A 20,252-nucleotide genomic window follows, 5' to 3' on the forward strand; every position below is an offset into this window, starting at 1 on the left:
AAGAATATGTTCCTAGATTGTGGTTTCTGCGTTTGTACGTGAAAAGTTGGTAACCAACTCTGAATCTCACCAGTCTGCAACTTCATGGCCCTCAACAGTTTTCAGATTTGGGTCTGTCCTCAAATTGGTGGAATTTTTCTTTTGGAATTTATTTAATGGCTTATCTTTATCTGTTTTTCTTTTTCTGGAACATTTGTTATTTGCATGTCACATCTTTTATGTTATCCTCGAAACCTCTTTTTTCTGTATGTTTTATATCTATAGTTTTTGTGTCCTGCTTTGAGTTGTTTTCTCATTGATTTGATATTATTAGAAGAGAATACATGAATCCATAAATACATTATGAAAGAATTACATGGAAAAAATTACAGAATTCCACTTTCATCTAGCCTCTTCATTAATAAAAGTTTGGGTACATATGCTTTCTAGACCCTTTGCTATGTTTTATGTACATGTATACAGGATTTATGTGTGGTGTACATGCGTGTTTATAGTGTCTTAAAAACAGTATTCCTGTTTTTTTTTTTTACTAAATGTCTCAAATTTTGCTATTTATGTATATATAAATCTATTTGTGATAGCATAGTTTTCTGTAAACGCATAATTTTTCTATAATGAGTTGATTAGGTTGTCCCCCACTCCTCCCCCGCTCTCCCCCTATTAACAAAAGTTGCTGTTGCTGTTTAGGACATCCTTAATACATATTTCTTTGTGAACACATTCAGATATTACTGTTGAATTGATTTTTAGAGGTGAAGTTGCTGAATCAAATGATTCTGTTATTTAATATTTGGTAGATACTGCTAAGTTAACCTCAGAAAGGTTTTGGCAGTTGGGGGGAGGGAACAAGGCAGGCTGGACTTAGTCAGTTAATATTCTCGGCAATAGCCTGGTAGTACCAGTGTTCTCTCCCTCTTACCAGTGTGGGCATATTCTGTTTACATCTTGGGTAATCTGTTAAGAAAAAGAATCCTGTTACATTTTCCAGATTGAATTACTGGTGTAATTCAATTTATTTCATGTTGATTGGCCGTGGATTGCTTCCTTCACAGTTTTCCTTGTCCTTTTTATGGACTTGTCTTTTTCTTAATAATAGGAGAGAGCCCCCTTTTTTTTTTTTTTTTTAAGATTGTATTTATTTATTTGAGAGAGCTTAAGTGGCGGGGGTGGGGGAAAGAGACAGGCAGAAGGACAGCAGACTCCCTCTTGAGTGTAGAGCCTGTTGTGGGGCTCAATCCCAGGATCTTGAGATCATGATTTGAGCTGAAGTTAGACACTTAACCTACTAAGCCACCCAGGTGCCCCAGAAAAGATCTTTTCATGCATGCTATTAACTCCTTTGATTTTTACATACATTACAGTTTCTCCCTACCTGTTGATTTTCGTTTTAATGTCTTGTCATACATAGATTTTATATTTCAGCGAGATCATATTTATTGATATCCTAGGGAATATTCCCCCTTGCCGCAACTCTGTGTTCCTAGTGCTTATACAGCCCATCTGCATACATGTAAGACAACTGCTTATCTAAATTATTTTCCAAGTCTGTCAGTGAAAAATGTATTGTCAGTAGAACTTTAATTCCTTAATTCTTTCCTGTTTCTTGTAAAATGGGTAAATGCTAAACAAATTACTAAGGGTGTGCTTGGTTGGCTCAGTCAGTGGAGCGTAGGACTCTTGATCTCAGGATTATAAATTTTAGCCCCATGTTGGGTATAGAGATTACTTAAAATCTCTTTTTTTTTCCTTAAATTTTTTCAAAGATTTTATTTATGTATTTATGTATTTATGTATTTATATGAGACAGAGAGAGAAAGAGAGGCAGAGACACAGGCAGAGGGAGAAGCAGGCTACATGCAGGGAGCCCAATGTGGGACTCGATCCCAGGACTCCAGGATCACACCCTGGGCCAAAGGCAGGCGCTAAACCGCTGAGCCACCCAGGGATCCCCAAAAGATTACTTAAACTCTTAAAAACCAACAACAAATTATTTCGCTAAGCAGGCTGTGCCACTTCATTTGGATAATCAGATTTTTATTAGTCTTTGTATTGCTTGATATCTTCAGATGTTGATCTTGAAGTAACGGTTTCTTCAGAGTTAAGCTAGATGTGAAACATGAAGTTTCATATTCCTTACTGATACTGGTATGTTTTACCTAGTATTTCACAACATTAGATTCTTTGTTTTAAAGATCAAAATTAGAAGCATTTTGTATTCCTTAGGGTCAGTAAGCTTTAGTTTCTGGTCCAAGTGAGTTTTTAATGTTTTGACAAAAATTTTTAAAGCTTATGGACTAATTGTAATTTTTTCCATTGCTTCTTGAGATTGCATCATATGGCTTTAGCTTGCAGTTACTTGTACAGTGTCCTGCAGAGTGCATAGTGAGGGCTGCCTATATTTGCTGTGCTTTCCTTGTGTGTAGTCTGTGTTGGGTTTTAACTTAGGAAAATTGATCTTTCAAGTTTTACTTGGTATTGCATGTACAGAGAGTAGCACAAGGCCACTAGCTCTTGTGTTTCATAGGTTTTTGTTGTTATTCCCAGGGCTTTTTACTCCAGTATTTTATTATGAAAAAATTGAAACCAACAGAAACATTGGAAGCATGTTTCCGGAACAGTGAGCACCATATATTGACTTAGCTTCTACAATTAACATTTTATAATATTTATCATTTACTTACCATCCCTCATCCCTCATGAATCTGCCAATCATAGCTATTTATTTGATAGGTTAAAAGTTATAGATATTAGTACACTTCACGCCTAAACATTTTATCATGCATTTTATTAGCACAGGGCAGTTTTTAAATAAGAATTCTTTTTTTTTTTTTTTTAAGATTTTATTTATTCATGATAGTCACACAGAGAGAGACAGAGAGGCAGAGACATAGGCAGAGGGAGAAGCAGGCTCCATGCAGGGAGCCCGATGTGGGATTCGATCCCGGGTCTCCAGGATCACGCCCCGGGCCAAAGGCAGGCGCCAAACCGCTGCGCCACCCGGGGATCCCTTAAATAAGAATTCTTTGTCCATAATCTTTGTTAATTCTGAAATGTCCTGACAGCTTCTTACTCCACGTTTATTTTTAAAGATTTTATTTATTTATTCAGGAGGGACACACACAGAGAGAGAGAAGCAGAGACACACACAGGCAGAGGGAGAAGCAGGCTCCATGCAAGGAGCCCAATGTGGGATTCGATCCCGGGACTCCAGGATCACATCCTGGGCCGAAGGCAGGCGCTAAGCCGCTGAGCCACACAGGTGTCCCTCACTACAAATTTATCGTTAGTACTGATGGAGCTATATTAGCACATGTTTTGAAGTTAAAATGAATTAGTAAAATACTATATCTTAAAGTTGTTACTGTTGATATTAAACAGTGTTTTAGAAACCAGCATAGAAAATTTAGGGTTAGGTTTTTTCCCCCCCAATACAGTTAACCATCTAATGAGTTGGCTTAAGTATCTCAGGATTATTATTTTTTGAAGATTTTATTTTTAAGTAATCTCTACACCCAACATGAGGCTCATACTCATAACACTAAGGTCAAGAGTCACATGCTCTCCTGACTGAGTCAACCAGGCATTCCTCTCAGGATTATTCTAATGTAACCTATAACACTCGTCTCCACATCTGCTTTTATATTTATGTTTTTAAAGATTTATTTATTTATTTATTTATTTATTTATTTATTTATTTATTTGAGAGTGAGGGAGCACATGCATATGAGCATGAACAGCAGGGACAGAGGGGGGAGGGAGAGAGATTTCCAAGTAGACTCCATGCTGAGTGTAGAACTGGATGTGGGGCTCAGTCTCACCACCCTAAGAACATGACCTGAGCTGAAACCAAGAGTCAGATGATTAACTGTGCCCACCCACGTGGCCCCCACACCTGCTTTTAAAATTAATTACAGAGTAAAAAAAAGTTTTGTTTTCCCTAGGATCAGTGAACTTTGCTTTTCTGTTAGATTCCATAACAAAAAAATAGGTATCTAGTACATGATACATTTTCTCATTAAAAAAAAAAAACAGATTTTATTTTTAAGTAATCTCTACACCTAGCATGGAGCTCAGACTTAGAACTCTGAGATCAAGAGTCACATGCTTTTCTGACTGAGCCAGCCAGGAGCCCCTGTTTCCTCATTTTTCTGTGTTACCAAGTACCGTTGAAGTACAAGGAGCTGAAATATTTAAAGTTCATTTCTACAATCGACATAATTTCCAATAACCCCGAAAGTTTTCTTGTGTCTCTTTATTGTCCTTCCCTCTAATCCAAACCCTAAGGATCCTTCTGCTTTCTGTTATTTTACGTTGCTTTGTATTTTCTAGAATGTTATGTCAGGAATCATTTAGTATATACTTTTTTTTTTGTTTAGCTGCTGCTTAAAAATATGACATTGAGATAATTCATACATCATACAGTTGACTCATTTAAAGCATACAACTCCATGATTTATAATATATTCACAGAGTTGTGCAACCATTACCATATTTAATTTTAGAACAGTTTCATTAGCCATTTTCAGTTTCCCCCTCCTAGAACTTTAAAGGTGTTGTTTTACTGTGTTCTTGCCTCTATGGTTTCTGGTAAGGAATCCATGGTCATTGAACTTGTTTCCCTGTCAGTGGTGTGCCATAGTTTAGAAAACGGCCTAGAAAAGTTAGGGTAGGTCCCCCCCCCCGCCCCCCAGTAAAGTTAAACATCTGCATAAATGACATTTACAGAAGGCATTTTTTTGTTTTTTTTTCCTTTCTTTTTTTATTGGAGTTTGATTTGCCAACATATAGTATAATACCCAGTGCTCATCCCATCAAGTGCCCCCCCTCAGTGCCCATCACCCAGCCACCCCATCCCCCTGCCCACCCTCCCCTTCCACTACCCCTTGTTTGTTTCCCAGTTAGGAGTCTCTCATGTTTTGTCACTCTCTGATTTTTCCCACTCATTTTCTCTCCTTTCCCCTATAATCCCTTTCACTATTTTTTATATTCCCTGTATGAGTGAAACCATATAATGATTGTCCTCCGATTGACTTACTTCACTCAGCATAATACCCTCCAGTTCTATCCATGTTGAAGCAAATCGTGGGTATTAGTCGTTTCTAATGGCTGAGGAATATTCCATTGTATATATAGACCGCATCTTCTTTATTCATTAATCTTTCGATGGACACCAAGGCTTCTTCCACAGTTTGGCTATTTTGGACATTGTTGCTATAAACATTGGGGTGCAGGTGTTTTGACTTTTCACTGCATCTGTATCTTTGGGGTAAATACCCAGTAGTGCAATTGCTGGGTCATAGGATAAACTCTAAGGAACCTCCACACAGTTTTCCAGAGTGGCTGTACCAGTTACATTCCCATGACCAGTACAAGAGGGTTCCCAGAAAGCATTTTTCTGTAGTTCTTTAGCTTCCTGAAAGCGTATTCTTTTTTTCCTCTCTTTGTTCTTTGGGTGAAATAATTATTGATCTACTTTCTAGTTTACTTATCATTTCCTGTCATCTCCATTCTGTTCTTGAGCCAATCCAAAGAAATTTAATTTCAGTTGTGTATTTTCTTTTTAATTGTTAAATTTTAATTCCTAAATAGTTAATAGGCAGTGTTATATTGGTTTCAGGTGTGCAATAGAGTGATCCAGAGCTTCCATACAATACCTGGTGCTCATAACAAATGTATTCCTTAATCCCTATCCCCTGCCCCACCCTCTGGTAACCATCAGGTTGTTGTCTGTGGTTGAGTTTGTTTCTTGGCTTGTCTCTTTCTCTTGTTTCCTTTGCTTAACTTGTGTGTTTTTCATCTCTAAATGTTTTAGAAATGAAACTTGAACTTTTGAACTATGAGTTTTCAAGGTGTTTTTTTTCCTTCATCTCATGAACTCTAGTTATAATTACTGCTTTAAAAGTCTTTGATTGCGGGGCAGCCCGGGGGGCTCAGCGGTTTAGCGCCATCTTGGGCCTGGGGCATGATCCTGGAGTCCCAGGATTGAGTCCCACATGGGGGCTCCCTGCATGGAACCTGTTTCTCTCTCTGCCTATGTCTCTGCCTCCCTCTCTCTGTGTCTCTCATGAATAAATAAATAAAATCTTTAAAAAAAAGTCTTTGATTATCTCAGCAGAGAGGTTTATCTGATATTTTCAGCATCTAGATCATCTTGGCTTGGCAGCTGTTGAGCTACTGGTGATAAATACCTGGTTTCTGTTGGGAGTTTTTCCTGCCTGTGCTGCTGCTACCGTGCTACTGTGTGACTGGGGCCCCTCAGCTTTGAGGGAGGAAAAATGGGAAATTTATGCCCTCACAGTTGCTGCCATAAATAGTGTCTTTCTTTCTTTTTTTTTTTAATAGTGTCTTTCTTCTGTACTTATTTTTTAAAAACTATATACAGTCCTTATATTCTTGTTTTTTCTGTTTTCTCTGAACTTCTTGTAATTAACAGGAATAGTGAGTTATAGTGGGCTCTGGTGTCATAGTGCAATCAGTGTTTCTTATTTTTTAGGCCAGATATAATAAGGTACTAAAGACCTCATAGCAGTTTACATTTGAGTATGTAAAATTCTGATTTGGTAAGAAATATTAAGAGATACTACATAATAGGTATTGTGCAATGATCTGTTCTTTAGTTTCCGAACAGCTTAATATACCATTCTTACTTGTCATTAAATTTATTCTTTTACGATAGGTTCAAGTGTTGCACAGTTCAATGTTGGACTGCTGTTGTAACCTTAGCCAGTCAGCTCTCCCCTTCAGAAATCATCTTCGGCTCTGTAAATATTATTAAATATGAAGGTGTCCTCCCTGCCCCCCCTCCCCTCCCCCTTTAGGCAGGATGACAGTAAAAGACTTATATCTATCACATATGTTCCGTAACGTAAGAAACCTGATATGTGAATCAATTTGTAGGTGTGTTGTTTGGACTGGTGATGAGCGGGTCTTCTTTTATAATCCTACCACCCGTCTTTCTATGTGGGACCGACCCGATGATCTGATTGGAAGGGCAGATGTTGACAAAATTATTCAGGAGCCTCCTCATAAAAAAGGAATGGAAGAAGTGAAGAAACTAAGTAAGTTTTAAATTAAGAATTTATCCTCTAATTTTATCATTCTTTTAATATTTTTATAGAAAATATGAAGCCATTTAGGAAAACTTGCTATTTTCAAGGAATATAAGTGATTTAATAAATGGGAAATAGACTACTATGCTAGTTTGAACTCAGTAGTAGAGATACTAAAATATAGAGAGTTTGGACAACTGTTTTTTATAAAATATTTATATGTATATATTTTTTAACTTTATTAAGATTTTTAGTTAGTCCAAAATATATTGGTTCTGCTATGGTTTGTTTGCTTAATAATACTAAAATATTGCTCAGTTGAGCCATTTAGCACTTTGTAACCAGTAATATATTTTTTTAAATAATTAGAACTTTACAGAGTATTTTAAAAATACTTACTAAAGTTCTACAAAATACAAAATTTTATAAGGATATAAAAGCATACTCTTTTAAAGATTTATTTTTATTAGCAAGCTCGTGAGGAGGTGGAGTGGGAGAGAGAAAAAAATCCTAAGCAGACTCCCCACTGAGTGCAGAGCCCAGCCATGACCCTGAGATCATGACCTGAGCTGAAATCAAGAGTCAGATGCTTAACTGACGGTGCCACAAAGGTGCCCCCAAAGCTTACTCTTTTCAAGTAGATGAAATTTAGGGAAAGTAAGTCTTACTCTTGATAATACAGGGACAAAGTTTATTTATTTATTTTTTGTTGTTTTGTTTTTTTTTTAATTAATTTTTATTGGTGTTCAATTTACCAACATACAGAAAAACACCCAGTGCTCATCCCATCAAGTGTCCACCTCAGTGCCCGTCACCCATTCCCCTCCAACACCCGCTCTCCTCCCCTTCCACCACCCCTAGTTCGTTTCCCCGAGTTAGGAGTCTTTATGTTCTGTCTCCCTTCCTGATATTTCCCAACATTTCTTTTCCCTTCCTTTATATTCCCTTTCACTATTATTCATATTCCCCAAATGAATGAGAACATACACTGTTTGTCCTTCTCCGATTGACTTATTTCACTCAGCATAATACCCTCCAGTTCCATCCACGTTGAAGCAAATGGTGGGTATTTGTCGTTTCTAATTGCTGAGTAATATTCCATTGTATACATAAACCACATCTTCTTTATCCATTCATCTTTCGATGGACACCGAGGCTCCTTCCACAGTTTGGCTATTGTGGCCATTGTTGATAGAAACATCGGGGTGCAGGTGAGGGACAAAGTTTATTAAGAGATTGTCTTTTAAGGTTCGGAAAGCATTTCACTATATATGACACAGATATTTTTACATCATTTTTATTGCATATTTATCGGTAATTTGCCCTTATATTGACATAATTGTGTTTTTATAGAACTCCTCCATCTGCTGTAGAAGCATAAATGAATCCCCTTATACTTCCAATGAAATAAATCCTAATGTATGTCATTCATAATAATTGAGAAATCTTCATGTGTTATATATATATGTGGTGCTACATTTTTGTTTACAAGTCCTTTCTAAATCAGTGAAGCTTTGCCTGCCTGTGCTAAGGATGCTGGGCACCACTTTTTCCCTTCAGCAGTATCTATTTTATAGCTGTGATACATGACACCAAATAAACCTAGTGTTGAACCATGCCAAGGAGGTGTGAGGTTTTCTTTTGTTTTTTTGAATGTTTTTTTTAAAAATATTTATTTATCATTTATGATAGACATAGAGAGAGAGAGAGGCAGAGACACAGGAGGAGGGAGAAGCAGGCTCCGTGCCAGGAGCCTGACGCGGGACTCGATCCCGGGACTCCAGGATCGTGCCCTGGGCCAAAGGCAGGCGCTAAACCACTGAGCCACCCAGGGATCCCCTATTTTTTTTTTAATGTTTTCAGATATTTAATTCAGTTATTTGATAAGTACATGTCTCATGAATAAACTTTACAAAGTGAATTCGAAATTTAATGTAAAGGGAAGATAAATTTAGGAAGTACAGAATTGTTTGTTTAATCTTTTATAAAGGAGAGAGTATTATAGGGTGGATATTTTTATATAAATAGTAATTTTTTAAAAGAAAAGATTGTGTAATATGTTCATGTAACTTCATAATAATATTTGTTATGTTTTTGCCAGGACACCCAACCCCTACAATGCTGTCCATCCAAAAGTGGCAGTTCTCTATGAGTGCAAGTGAGTAAACTCTTAAATTGTAGCTACTTTTTAATATTATTAAAGCAAGTATTCTGGTAGTGGCTAACAGAAGGATTCAGACTTAAATGTTTTAACTGTTGCTTGCTTATTTTTTATTCTGGCGAAATTTAATTAAATTTGATCTTACAGTTAAAGAGGAACAAGAATTAATGGAAGAACTTAATGAAGATGAACCAGTTAAGGCCAAAAAACGGAAGTAAGTAATACTCACAGTTCATGTAATTCAGGTAGATGATACCTATTTTAAAAGTTGGTTAGGTCACAGTCAGTTTGTGGTCGGGACAGGTAATGTGTATGTTGTTAGGAGACAGAAGTCATGATTGCTCTCTAAGACCTGATAGTATAAAACTTTGCTTTAGAATGTAGAAATGGTGTCCCTTTTATTGCTAGATTTGCAGAATATTTGATTACTTAAATATGTATTATAAAGCCAAGTGACATTTTAGGAATAGTTGCTAAATTACTTTTAGACATTCATTAAGCCTAAATTTTACAACAAATCTCCTCCTTACTAGTAGAATCCAACAGAGACCATTCCAGAAATTTCAGATGCACAGACTTCTCTCTCTTTTTATGTACTTGTCACTTAGCTAGTCCTTGGGTCTGTGTCATTACTGCGTGGTGAAGAGGGAACCTGTGAGTTTAGAAAATGCTTTGGGGGAAAGAGATTGCCATACATGGGAGCATTTAGGTTGGCCAGTGCTGTGTAGTTGGTTAAAATTGTAATGTTTCTAATTATGGGGGGTGAAAGGCTGGGGTAGAGGGTATTTGTGTGTTGGGGGGGGGGGGGGGAATGGGACCATTATTTAGCAGCAAAAAGGAAAGTTTGAAGACATTATTAGGAACTGGATGAACTGTAGTCCTTATCTAAAAAGGACAGATTGAATGCAGCCAAATTATGGCAAAAAAATAAGTAAGACAACCCCCTTGGAAGGGTGGTTCTTTAAAAAAAAAATCATTTAGCAACAACATTAAGAAATTAAGTTATTAAAGAGCATCACTCATAATCAAACAAAGTAATATAGCTGTTTTCATTTTTGCAGTTGACTTTTTAGTTCTTGACCAAATATGTAAATATTTTTATTAGTTGTAATCAACTGATTTTGTGTTCTTTAAAAAAAAAATCTAGAATAAGATGTTTGTTTTCTTAATCATTATAAATGACTGTATTCATTCTGTTTATATAATCATAATTTTGGATGTTCCTACAATGTTAAACTTTTAGGTTGTTTTTAATTGTTTGTTCTTATAGACAACTCTGTAAGGTTTTTAACTGCTTTTATCAGGAGAATGTCAAAGAAGTCCTTTATGTGGATTGCCCGAGCTTCTCTATTTAGGTACAAAGTTAAAAGCCTATTTTTCCTGGCTTAGTTTTTCTTTATTTCTTTTATTGAGATAGATAGTGATAGTTTGTATTGTGACATTTCCATTTAGTGTAATTCTGTAAAGGTTATTTGTTTTCATTAGTTATATTTCTTGGATGTCTTTTAATTCTTTATTTAAATAGTTCTTAAATAAATTATTATAAGAGGGTATATTGTTTGGCAAATTACTTTTACCTGTTTGTTTTGTGCATATCTTAGGTCACAGACTATCTCGCTAAGTTCCTGCAGGTCACGGACTATGTCTTCTATTTCTTTTGATTCATTCCCTAAGTTGCTAATAACCTCTCACTTAATATATTTGTGGGTCAGCCTTAGTTCCATTTAAATCTCCTGGGCTACCTTCACTTCCCTATATAGTATGCTTTTGAAATTGATGATGTTTTTTGTCATCCTAATTCCCTTAAGTTTGTGGAGGGCATGTGAGCCAATTTTATTTTTATACTTAGCAGATCATATTTAAGAAGGAAGATCTGCTCAGACACACCCAAATATTAACTGAATCACTTACTGTTTTGGATTATTCACATGAATGGGCCTTCTTCATAGTGCAGATGTTTGAGAGGTGACTCCATTTCATGTTTACAATCTCCCTTGAGTGAGAGCAATAGCAACAGGGTTGTCCTTAGCACTGAGGTGCATTTTTGGAGGAAAAAGAAGTAGTTTAGTCATTGATGAACAATTCTAATTCCATCTAACTACTCCTGGGCCTATGTTGCTCTCTGGGACCTGTCCTTCAACTTAAATCTCAACTTACCACCCAGAAAGTGAGTAAAAAAGATGTCAGGTAGGTAAGGTATATATCTCACGTATCCACTTAGCCAAGTTTGCAGATATTTTCATTGTATTTTCAAAATGAATATTTGAGATTACTAAGACTTATACCAATTTTTATTAGATTAAAAAATATTTTATGCATCTATAATGTAAAACATTTTGGAAAATACTGTTTTTCCTATATCATTTCAAGAACTAAAATTATATTTTGTGCTGTTTGTTTCTAACACATAGAGTCTTACTGCAATGTTAGTTTTTTGTTTTTGTTTTCGAAAGTAAGGTAGTTCATTCTGTGTATCAGAGGGAGAGACAGCACAACAATATAGCCATTGTAACATCGTTAGAAGCTCATTGTAACTTTATTATTATTATTATTATAATGAAAGTTGCTTATCCCTTAGATTTCATTTGAAACCCTCAATATAATTTTTTTTTGCCAAAAATATGCTGCTCAGTAGTGAGTCTTGAATATTCCATTGATTTAAAGATTTTAGTAAGATTCCTTATTAATATATTGTCAGTTGATGCTTTATATTTTATTTTTTTATAGGAGAGACGATAATAAAGACATTGATTCAGAGAAAGAAGCTGCCATGGAAGCTGAAATTAAAGCTGCCCGAGAAAGGGCCATTGTCCCTCTGGAGGCCCGAATGAAGCAGTTCAAGGACATGCTGCTAGAGAGAGGGGTCAGAAAACAATCTTTGGGGGAGATATTTCTGTTTTGTATAAGTAATATAAATATGTCTTGCTAAAAGGTCAAATCTAAGGTTAGTGCTCATGTTGTGGGGGGGGATAAGGGAAGCCTATCAAATTACTGTACTCAAAGGGCCTTTTTCTTGGCTCATCATATCATGTTTAACTAAATGCCATTTTACTATCCTTTTAAATACAAATAACATTTAATATGTATTGGGTTATTACATTTTGGTGAGTAATATAAGATGCGTATTAACAGAGTATTAACATTACAGAGTGGCGGACTACGTGGGATAGGTAAGGTATAAATGACTCTTTAATATTTTCACAATGGCTTTTGGTTAAAGGAGAACTGGTACTTACTGGTATTATTAATAAAGTTTAATTGAGAGAGGGTTTCAACCTTTTGGTTATATTCACAGATTCATTTGAGTAAGTATAATAGTTGAATTTAAAATCACAACATTGTTCAAAAGATTGGAGCAAGCATGGAAAATCAAAATGCAAATCTTCAAGGCTTTTTCTGATGTACTGATTTTTAAAATGTCACACAGTAGTGGTTATTTTAATGAGTAATTAAGTGTGTGTTATTTCTATATAATATAGAAATGTTCAGAGCCAATTAGTGTGGAAATTTGCTCTTGCTAGCCTCCCACTGCTTGTCATTTATTAGTGATGGAAACTTCAGTATGGTTTTTATTATGTCTCCTTTTTAAGCAGATGTCCTGTAGATTTCAAGGAAAATTATATGACCTTTATGTTTTTAGAGCCAACTTAATTATGAAGCAATACATTTTTATTTTAAAGGTGTCTGCTTTTTCAACATGGGAGAAGGAGTTGCACAAGATAGTTTTTGATCCTCGGTACTTACTTCTCAATCCTAAAGAGAGAAAACAGGTAAAAGGAAAATAACATTTAAGAAATGTATCTCCCTTTGCAGCATAATTTTTACAACATAAAGAATAAACCAGCATCCTCCTCTCCCCTAACACAGTACTTTAAAAACATAGTCTTAAACCTTAGAACACAGTGATCTTCTATGTGGACATTTCTACCTCAGAAATATTGGGATAGTTTTGCCTTTATTGTGGCTGTTGCTACTGCTTCATGAGCATTTTGTCTTTATGCCTTGTACACACTGAGGTTATATTTAAAAATTTTTCAAAATTCATTTCAAATGTGCTTTTCAATTTACTTTTTCTTCGGCAAATGATGGCAAATTGAGAGTAGAAAAAAATGTCAAAATAGATATGAGTAGAAAGGAAAAAGAAACACATGCAATCCTACCCAACTGATGGGATCATGACTGAATACTGGTGTTAATAACCTTCATGACTATTAGTGCCAATATATGTGTGTGTATGTGTGTGTGTTGTATATAGACAATATTCAAAGGCATGTTTACGTTTCATGTGCACATTCTACATCAAAGTGGCAGCTGTTAAAATGTCTTTTCATTATACGCTTAAAGAATTGATGGACACTTGAGGGTCTGCTGAACTAGAGTTAACACCAATTAGAGTTGCCTGGTTATTGAGTTGCCATTGATTCCCATGATGACTCAGTGATACATATCCTCTCACAGTGATTGCTTCTTCCTCTAAAGCATTGCACACTTCTAACTTAAATAGCTTCTGAATTACCTGGACCACCCTGACACTGATCTCTGTAGAACTGTGAGTATGTTGAACCACTTGCTATAGGGCTTTTGGGCTACAAGATTTCATTTGGTAGTCTGTCCTATTATATATTGATAATTTAACAGTTGGAATAATTCTCTACACTGCTTGTGCCATTATGCATGTAGGTGTCATCACAAACTTTTTATGAAGAGAGGACATTTATAGTGTGCCAGACCTGTATTTTAGTAGGTGTAATAGAAAAGCATGACTTCCCAGATACATTTGCATCTGCATTTCAAATGCAGTAGGGCTTTTTTGTGTTTGTTGTTATTTGTTTTAAACTGTATAATGGTCTCATTCTCACCTGGGGTGATGGCCCTATCAAAAAGTATAAATGAGGGGATCCCTGGGTGGCGCAGCGGTTTAGCGCCTGCCTTTGGCCCAGGGCGTGATCCTGGAGACCCGGGATCGGGTCCCACGTTGGGCTCCCGGTGCATGGAGCCTGCTTCTCCCTCTGCCTGTGTCTCTGCCTCTCTCTCTCTCTCTGTGTGTGACTATCATAAATAAATAAAAATTAAAAAAAAAAAAAGTATAAATCAGCCTTGGTTCTTTACTTCTCTCCACTGTACATTTCAAGTCTGTCAGCAAAATCTACCTACAAAAGCTTGTAAATACAACTTTTTATTCACCATTTCCCCCACTATCACTGTATTTCAAGCACCGTGACCATTTCTTGGTATCTCTGTAGCCTCTGACTGATCTCTGCTTCTTCCATTCTTGTTTTTTTTTTTTTTTCTTTTTTTAAAGTTTTATTTATTTATCCGTGAGAGACACAGAGAGGCAGAGACATAGGCAGAGGGAGAAACAGGCTCCCTGCAGGAAACCTAATGCAGGACTCAATCCCAGGACCCTGGGACCATGCCCTGAGCCAAAGGCAAATGCTCAACCACTGAGGGACCCAAGCCCCCCATTTTTGCTTTTTCTGTTGTCAAGTTCTTTTTTTTTTTTTTTTAAAGATATTATTTATTTATTCATGAGAGACAGAGAGAGAAGCAGAGACATAGGCAGAGTGAGAAGCAGGCTCCATGCAAGGAGCCCGATGTGGGATTCAGACCCGGGAATCCGGGATCACGCTCTGAGCCAAAGGCAGACACTCAACCGCTGAGCCCCTCAGGCATCCCTGTTGTCAAGTTCTTTTTCCACACAGCAGCCAGACTCATTTTAAAGTTTAAGTGACAGGGCAGCCCAGGTGGCTCAGCGGTTTAGCACCGTCTTGAGCCCAGGGCCTGATCCTGGAGACCCGGGATCGAGTCCCATGTCAGGCTCCCTGCATAGAGCCTGTTTCTCCCTCTGCCTGTGTCTCTGCCTCTCTCTCTCTGTCTTTCTCTCTCTCTCTGTGTCTCTCATGAATAAATAAATAATCTCTTAAAAAAAAAATAAAGTTTAAGTGACAGATGAAGGCATTGTTACTGTTCCCTTGCTTAAAAAATGTGCGGTGCTTCCCATTTCGTGTAGGATAAAATTGAAATTCTTTATCATGACTTACGAGATTCTACTTACACTCTTAACTGCATACTTCTTGAAGTTCTTTTCTTAGATTCATTCATCCCAGCCACCCTTCTTTTGTTATGCCTTGAACAAGTTAGGCACAATCTGGTATTTGTTTTTTCTGTCTGGAATGTTCTTCCCCCAGGTGTTTGCATGTGCTCCGTCTTTTCATTCAGGTGTTTGTGTGAGTGCCTTCTGATCAGTGTATCTCTTTGCCTTCTTGCTTTTATAGCACTCATAGCTCTGAATGTCTAAAATTATCTTCTGTCTCTCCTAAAATATAAATATAATATAAATTCTGAGGGCTAGAACTTTGTTTTGTTCATTGCTGTATGTGTAATGCTTGGAATGATGCTTAACCTAAAATCTCTGGAGGTTTATTTTAAAATTTTTGTGACTTATTCTTCATGCCATTGAGTGTTAACAGTTTCTTACTGAGTTAAATTAGAAGTACCTATTGAGAACTAAAATTCTTTCCCAATTTAGGAGGCATTTTTGTAAGCTGATGGTGTTATCTCCTGTTAAGAGAAATTCTTAGAAAGAGGAAAAATAACAAGCATTATTCTATTTAAATAAAAACTATACCTTTTAAAGGTTCTCATGCTGGTTGAGTAGAATTCTTAGAACTAGAATGTAAGAAATGAAAAGAGAAGCTAACATTTGGCATTAATCCCCGTACTTTTTCAGTACTTAGTTTTATTATTTGTGTAAGAGGAGAAACCAATCAAGGAGAAACCAATTAAATACTAGGATACGTATTTGCACTTTGTAACTTCATTTCAGAAATGTTTGTTTTGATTTTAAAAAATCTTAACAGTTTAATTGAAAATGTCTTATAATCTAAAAGTACATCTCTTTCACTTTTGTCCTTTTCTAGTTATCTATAGATTTATGTGTATTTTACATCATTATAAAATAAGTATTTTATATAATTATAACCATAAATTTTAACTTTAGATTTTCCTTATATAATTTTTTTTTAATTGGACTTCTTGACCCTTAAGGTGTCTTCCAACTCTTTTTTTTTTTTTGAAGATTTATTTATTCATGAGAGACACAGGCAGAGGGAGAAGCAGGCTCCATGCAGGGAGCCCGACGTGGGACTCCATCCCAGGTCTCCAGGATCACGCCCTGGGCCGAAGGTGGCGCTAAACTGCTGAGCCATCCAGGCTGCCCTCTTGTTTTTGATAAAAGATCACTTAAGGAGTCAGAAATATTTTGGTTGATTTGTTTTTTGTTTTGATAAGTTTTAAAGTGAATAACAGGGCGGTCTGGGTGGCTCAGCGGTTTAGCACCGCTTTCGGCCCTAGAGACCCAGGATTGAGTCCCACGTCGGGCTCCCTGCATGGAGCCTGCTTCTCCCTCTCCTTGTGTCTCTGCCTTTCTCTCTCTCTCTGTATCTTTCATGAATAAATAAAATCTTAAAAAAATAAAAATAAAAAATAAAGTGAATAACATTTTTCAACAGAATCAGACCATTCCCATATAGGATTTTTGCCTCTGATGTAGAGACTAGTTATGCTAATGCTTTGAAATAAATTGTCTGTTACCTTATTTCAAAATAAACATTTTAAGTAGTATGTGTTATTAAGAGCTTTTTATGATTGATAGTATTATAATATGGTATAACATTACCAGGATAGTTACTGTTATCTGGCTGTCTTGGCCACTGTTCACTGAGTCAGTATCAAATTATATATTAAATTGAAGTGGGAATCAAATAATAGAGACCTGTTGAAAAGGAAAAACTATTCCTCTACGCATTAAATACTTGGACATCGATTGTGTAGGTATTTTTACACATTAGTTCTCTGACAATAGCTGGCTGACCAGCCATTAAATTGAGTTCTAACACCATCGACATGGAGTTAGAATCAGATCCTACAGATTAAGGGCTTAGTCCCACAAGACCTGCCTTCTCTTCAGATGCCAATAACAAGTAATAGTTTCCCAGATTCTGCACCCTTTTGTTCAGTTTGGCTACAAATCAGAGATTCCCATGGTACCCTCCTAAGGTTTAATCATTTGCTCTCATGGCTCACAGAACTCTGGGAAACATTTATATTTACTGGTTTATAATAAAGGATATGTTAAAGGTTACAATTGAACAGCAGATGATGTACGTAGGGTGAGTGAGGTCGGAAGGGTCCTGGATACTGGAGCTTCTGTCTCTGTGAAGTTGGCAGTATACCATTCTCTTGGCACATAGATGTGTTCACCAAGCCAGTAGCTCTCTGAATCCATTTGGTTACAGTTTTTATGGAGGCAGCTTGATGTTGGCATGATCGATAAATCACTGATCATTTGTGATTGGACTCAGTCACTAGCCTTTGAAAGTTCCAATTCTCTAATGATATGGTTGGTTCCACTGGTAACTGCTGTCCTGTGGTTATGTAGAAGATTCCCAAAAATCACTTCACTGACACTAACTTAAGTATAGTTGAAAGGGCCTTGTTATGACTAACAACATTGTTCTTTTCACCTTTCTCTATTTCAGAACTATAGGACAAAAGCCAGGTACAATAGTAGATGCCCCTATTGCTCTTATCACTTAGGAAATTATAAAGGTTTTAGGATCTCTGGCCAGAAACCAGGATGAAGACCAAATATATATATTTTATTATTTTTTTTAAATTCCACTTAGCCTACAGTGTAATATTAGTTTCTGGTACACAGTGTTGTGATTCAGCACATCATACAATACCTCATCCTAACAAGTGCCCCTGACCCCTTATCTCCATCATCTGTTTTCACCCATCCTGCCACTTATCTCCCCTCTGGTAACCATCAGTGTGTTCCCTATAGTTAAGAGTCTATTTCTTGGTTTGTCTCTCTCTTCTCTTTACTGATTTGTTTTCTTAAATCCCACATATGAGTAAAATTATTTGGTATCTGTCTTTCTCTGACTTATCTTGCTTAGTGTAATACTCTTTAGCTCCATTTATGTTGTTACAAATGGCAATTTTTGTTCTTTATCAGATATATTTTTTTCTTAATACTACACTCATACATTTCAAAAACTTGTATTTTGAAGAAAAATAAACATACAGAAAAGTCTAAAAATCATAAGTTTCAAAATTGCCCATACTATGTAATGACGTAGATTAAGACATGGAAACAGTTATGCAAGACAGCTAAGTCCTAAAGGTCTGTACAGCAATAGTGCCTGTAACAAGCAGAACTGCATTGGATGCTCAAAATTTTGCTAAGATAATAGATCTTTTATTAAGTGTTCTTAATATCCCATACAAAATAAGAATAAAAAGGGCTGAGGAGTGTTTTGGAGGTGATAGATAATGTTTTTGGCATAGACTGTGGTCATGGTTTCTCAAATGTATATTTATCTTCAAACTTAAGTTGTATACGTTAAATATGTAGAGCTTTTTGTATGTCAGTCATACCTCAATAAAGTGGTGTAAAAAAAAGAAAAATGGAATATTACCAACACTCTAGAAGCTGCTTTGGTTTAGACAGTATAGCCTTTTAGAATGGATGATTTTGATTATGTCTGTAAAAGTCAACTAGGAAGTCTTTGAAAATTTGCTGACTTTCATGGTGTTTATTACAACATTTTGTTCACAAGTTGATGATGTAAGAAAATACTTAAAATAGAGAACATAATAAAGCTGAAGTGTATTGGGAAGCATGACACATATAATTGGGAGAAATTTGGAAGCACAACAGAACTCCTAAGTTTCTTTGAGAAGTTAATCTTAGCTAGTGATTTCTGACCTTGATGTGGGATATTATTCCAAAGGAAGGGATGTGAAGTTTTCTTGAGCCTCTGAAGAGAAAGTTAACATAGATTCTCTTGGGTTTTATTTGTAATTTACTACCTTAACAAATAAGAAAGTATATTCCAAGGGGGCACCAGGGTGGCTCATTTGGCTCAGGTCGTGACCTCGAGGTGTGAAATTGTGCACCATGCAATTGGGCTCCCTGCTCAGTGGGAAGTTGGCTTCTCCTCTCTCTCTCCCCCTCCCCTGTGTACCCTCTCTCACTCTCTAAAATGGAGAAATCTTTAAAAAAAGAAAAAAAAAGAAAGTTACGTACCAAGAAAGGAGAGAGGAATTGAAAAGAGCCCTCTTTTCCAATTCCGTCAGCATGCAAATTATAGTGCTATATTTAGAGGGTACTGAAAATGACCTACATGCCTATCAGGAGACCAATGAGATAATGGTAGATATTTCCGTACACCTATTAAAGACTAGTAGAGGGATCCCTGGGTGGCGCAGCGGTTTGGCGCCTGCCTTTGGCCCAGGGCGCGATCCTGGAGACCCAGGATCGAATCCCACATCGGGCTCCCGGTGCATGGAGCCTGCTTCTCCCTCCGCCTGTGTCTCTGCCTCTCTCTCTCTCTCTGTGACTATCATAAATAAATAAAAAAAAAAAAAAATTAAAAAAAAAAAAAAGACTAGTAGAGTTATATGGTCTGACCTGGAAAGAAGTATTAAGTGTTTAAAAGAAAACATTTTTTGTTTGACTTTTTCTGAAGATGTGCATGCACACATTTAAAAAGTCAAATAGTTCCATAAGATATGCTAGGAAAAATATTAGAGGGCTGTCCCAGTTGTGTCTTTCTGAAGACAATTCTTCCAGAGCCTTCTGACTTGCTTCATTCTGGACTGGTTGCCCTCAACACCTGATGTACAGCTGTTACCTTTGGGAATGACCACTCTTTACCACCATCCTGGGATGTCCCTAATCTCTCTTTTTTTTAGGGGGGGAGGTTCACCTGTTTCCTCCATCATAAGTCTTTTCTTTCTTGGTTTACTCCCTTTTGATGCATTCTTTCCCTGTAATAGCTTCTTGGGAGAACATGCATGGGAAGTAAACTTCTGAGGCCTTGCATGTTTGAAAATACCTTTATTGTATACCCTTAATTTGGAATTGTTTGGGTAAGATATTTGAAATTGGAAGTCTTTTTCAGGATTTTGAGTATGTTATTCTTTTTCTGGTTTTCGGTGTTGTTTTGGAAGCTGTTACTTGTTCCTTCGTT

The 20,252-nt window shown here is 36.5% G+C and overlaps 1 protein-coding gene across 5 annotated transcripts in view; it reads left to right on the forward strand.

Annotated features, from left to right (window-relative positions):
- Window positions 1-20,252, forward strand: part of TCERG1 (transcription elongation regulator 1) — a 66,804-nt gene that overhangs the window by 25,880 nt on the left and 20,672 nt on the right. For 3 of the 5 annotated variants that reach the window (XR_005989451.1, XM_041766894.1, XM_041766896.1), the window contains 6 exons: window positions 6,898-7,058; window positions 9,151-9,207; window positions 9,358-9,424; window positions 10,515-10,565; window positions 11,938-12,073; window positions 12,891-12,980. Coding sequence is in view for 4 of the 5 variants with exons in the window: in XM_041766894.1 (XP_041622828.1) it covers window positions 6,898-7,058; window positions 9,151-9,207; window positions 9,358-9,424; window positions 10,515-10,565; window positions 11,938-12,073; window positions 12,891-12,980 (562 nt within the window). In the remaining variant the exon portion in view is untranslated. The remainder of the gene's footprint in view (window positions 1-6,897; window positions 7,059-9,150; window positions 9,208-9,357; window positions 9,425-10,514; window positions 10,566-11,937; window positions 12,074-12,890; window positions 12,981-20,252) is intronic. The other 2 variants (XM_041766895.1, XM_041766897.1) reach the window with 1 other exon arrangement.

Source organism: Vulpes lagopus, chromosome 8 (genome assembly GCF_018345385.1).
Source record: "Vulpes lagopus strain Blue_001 chromosome 8, ASM1834538v1, whole genome shotgun sequence".
Classification (NCBI taxonomy): Eukaryota; Metazoa; Chordata; class Mammalia; order Carnivora; family Canidae; genus Vulpes; species Vulpes lagopus.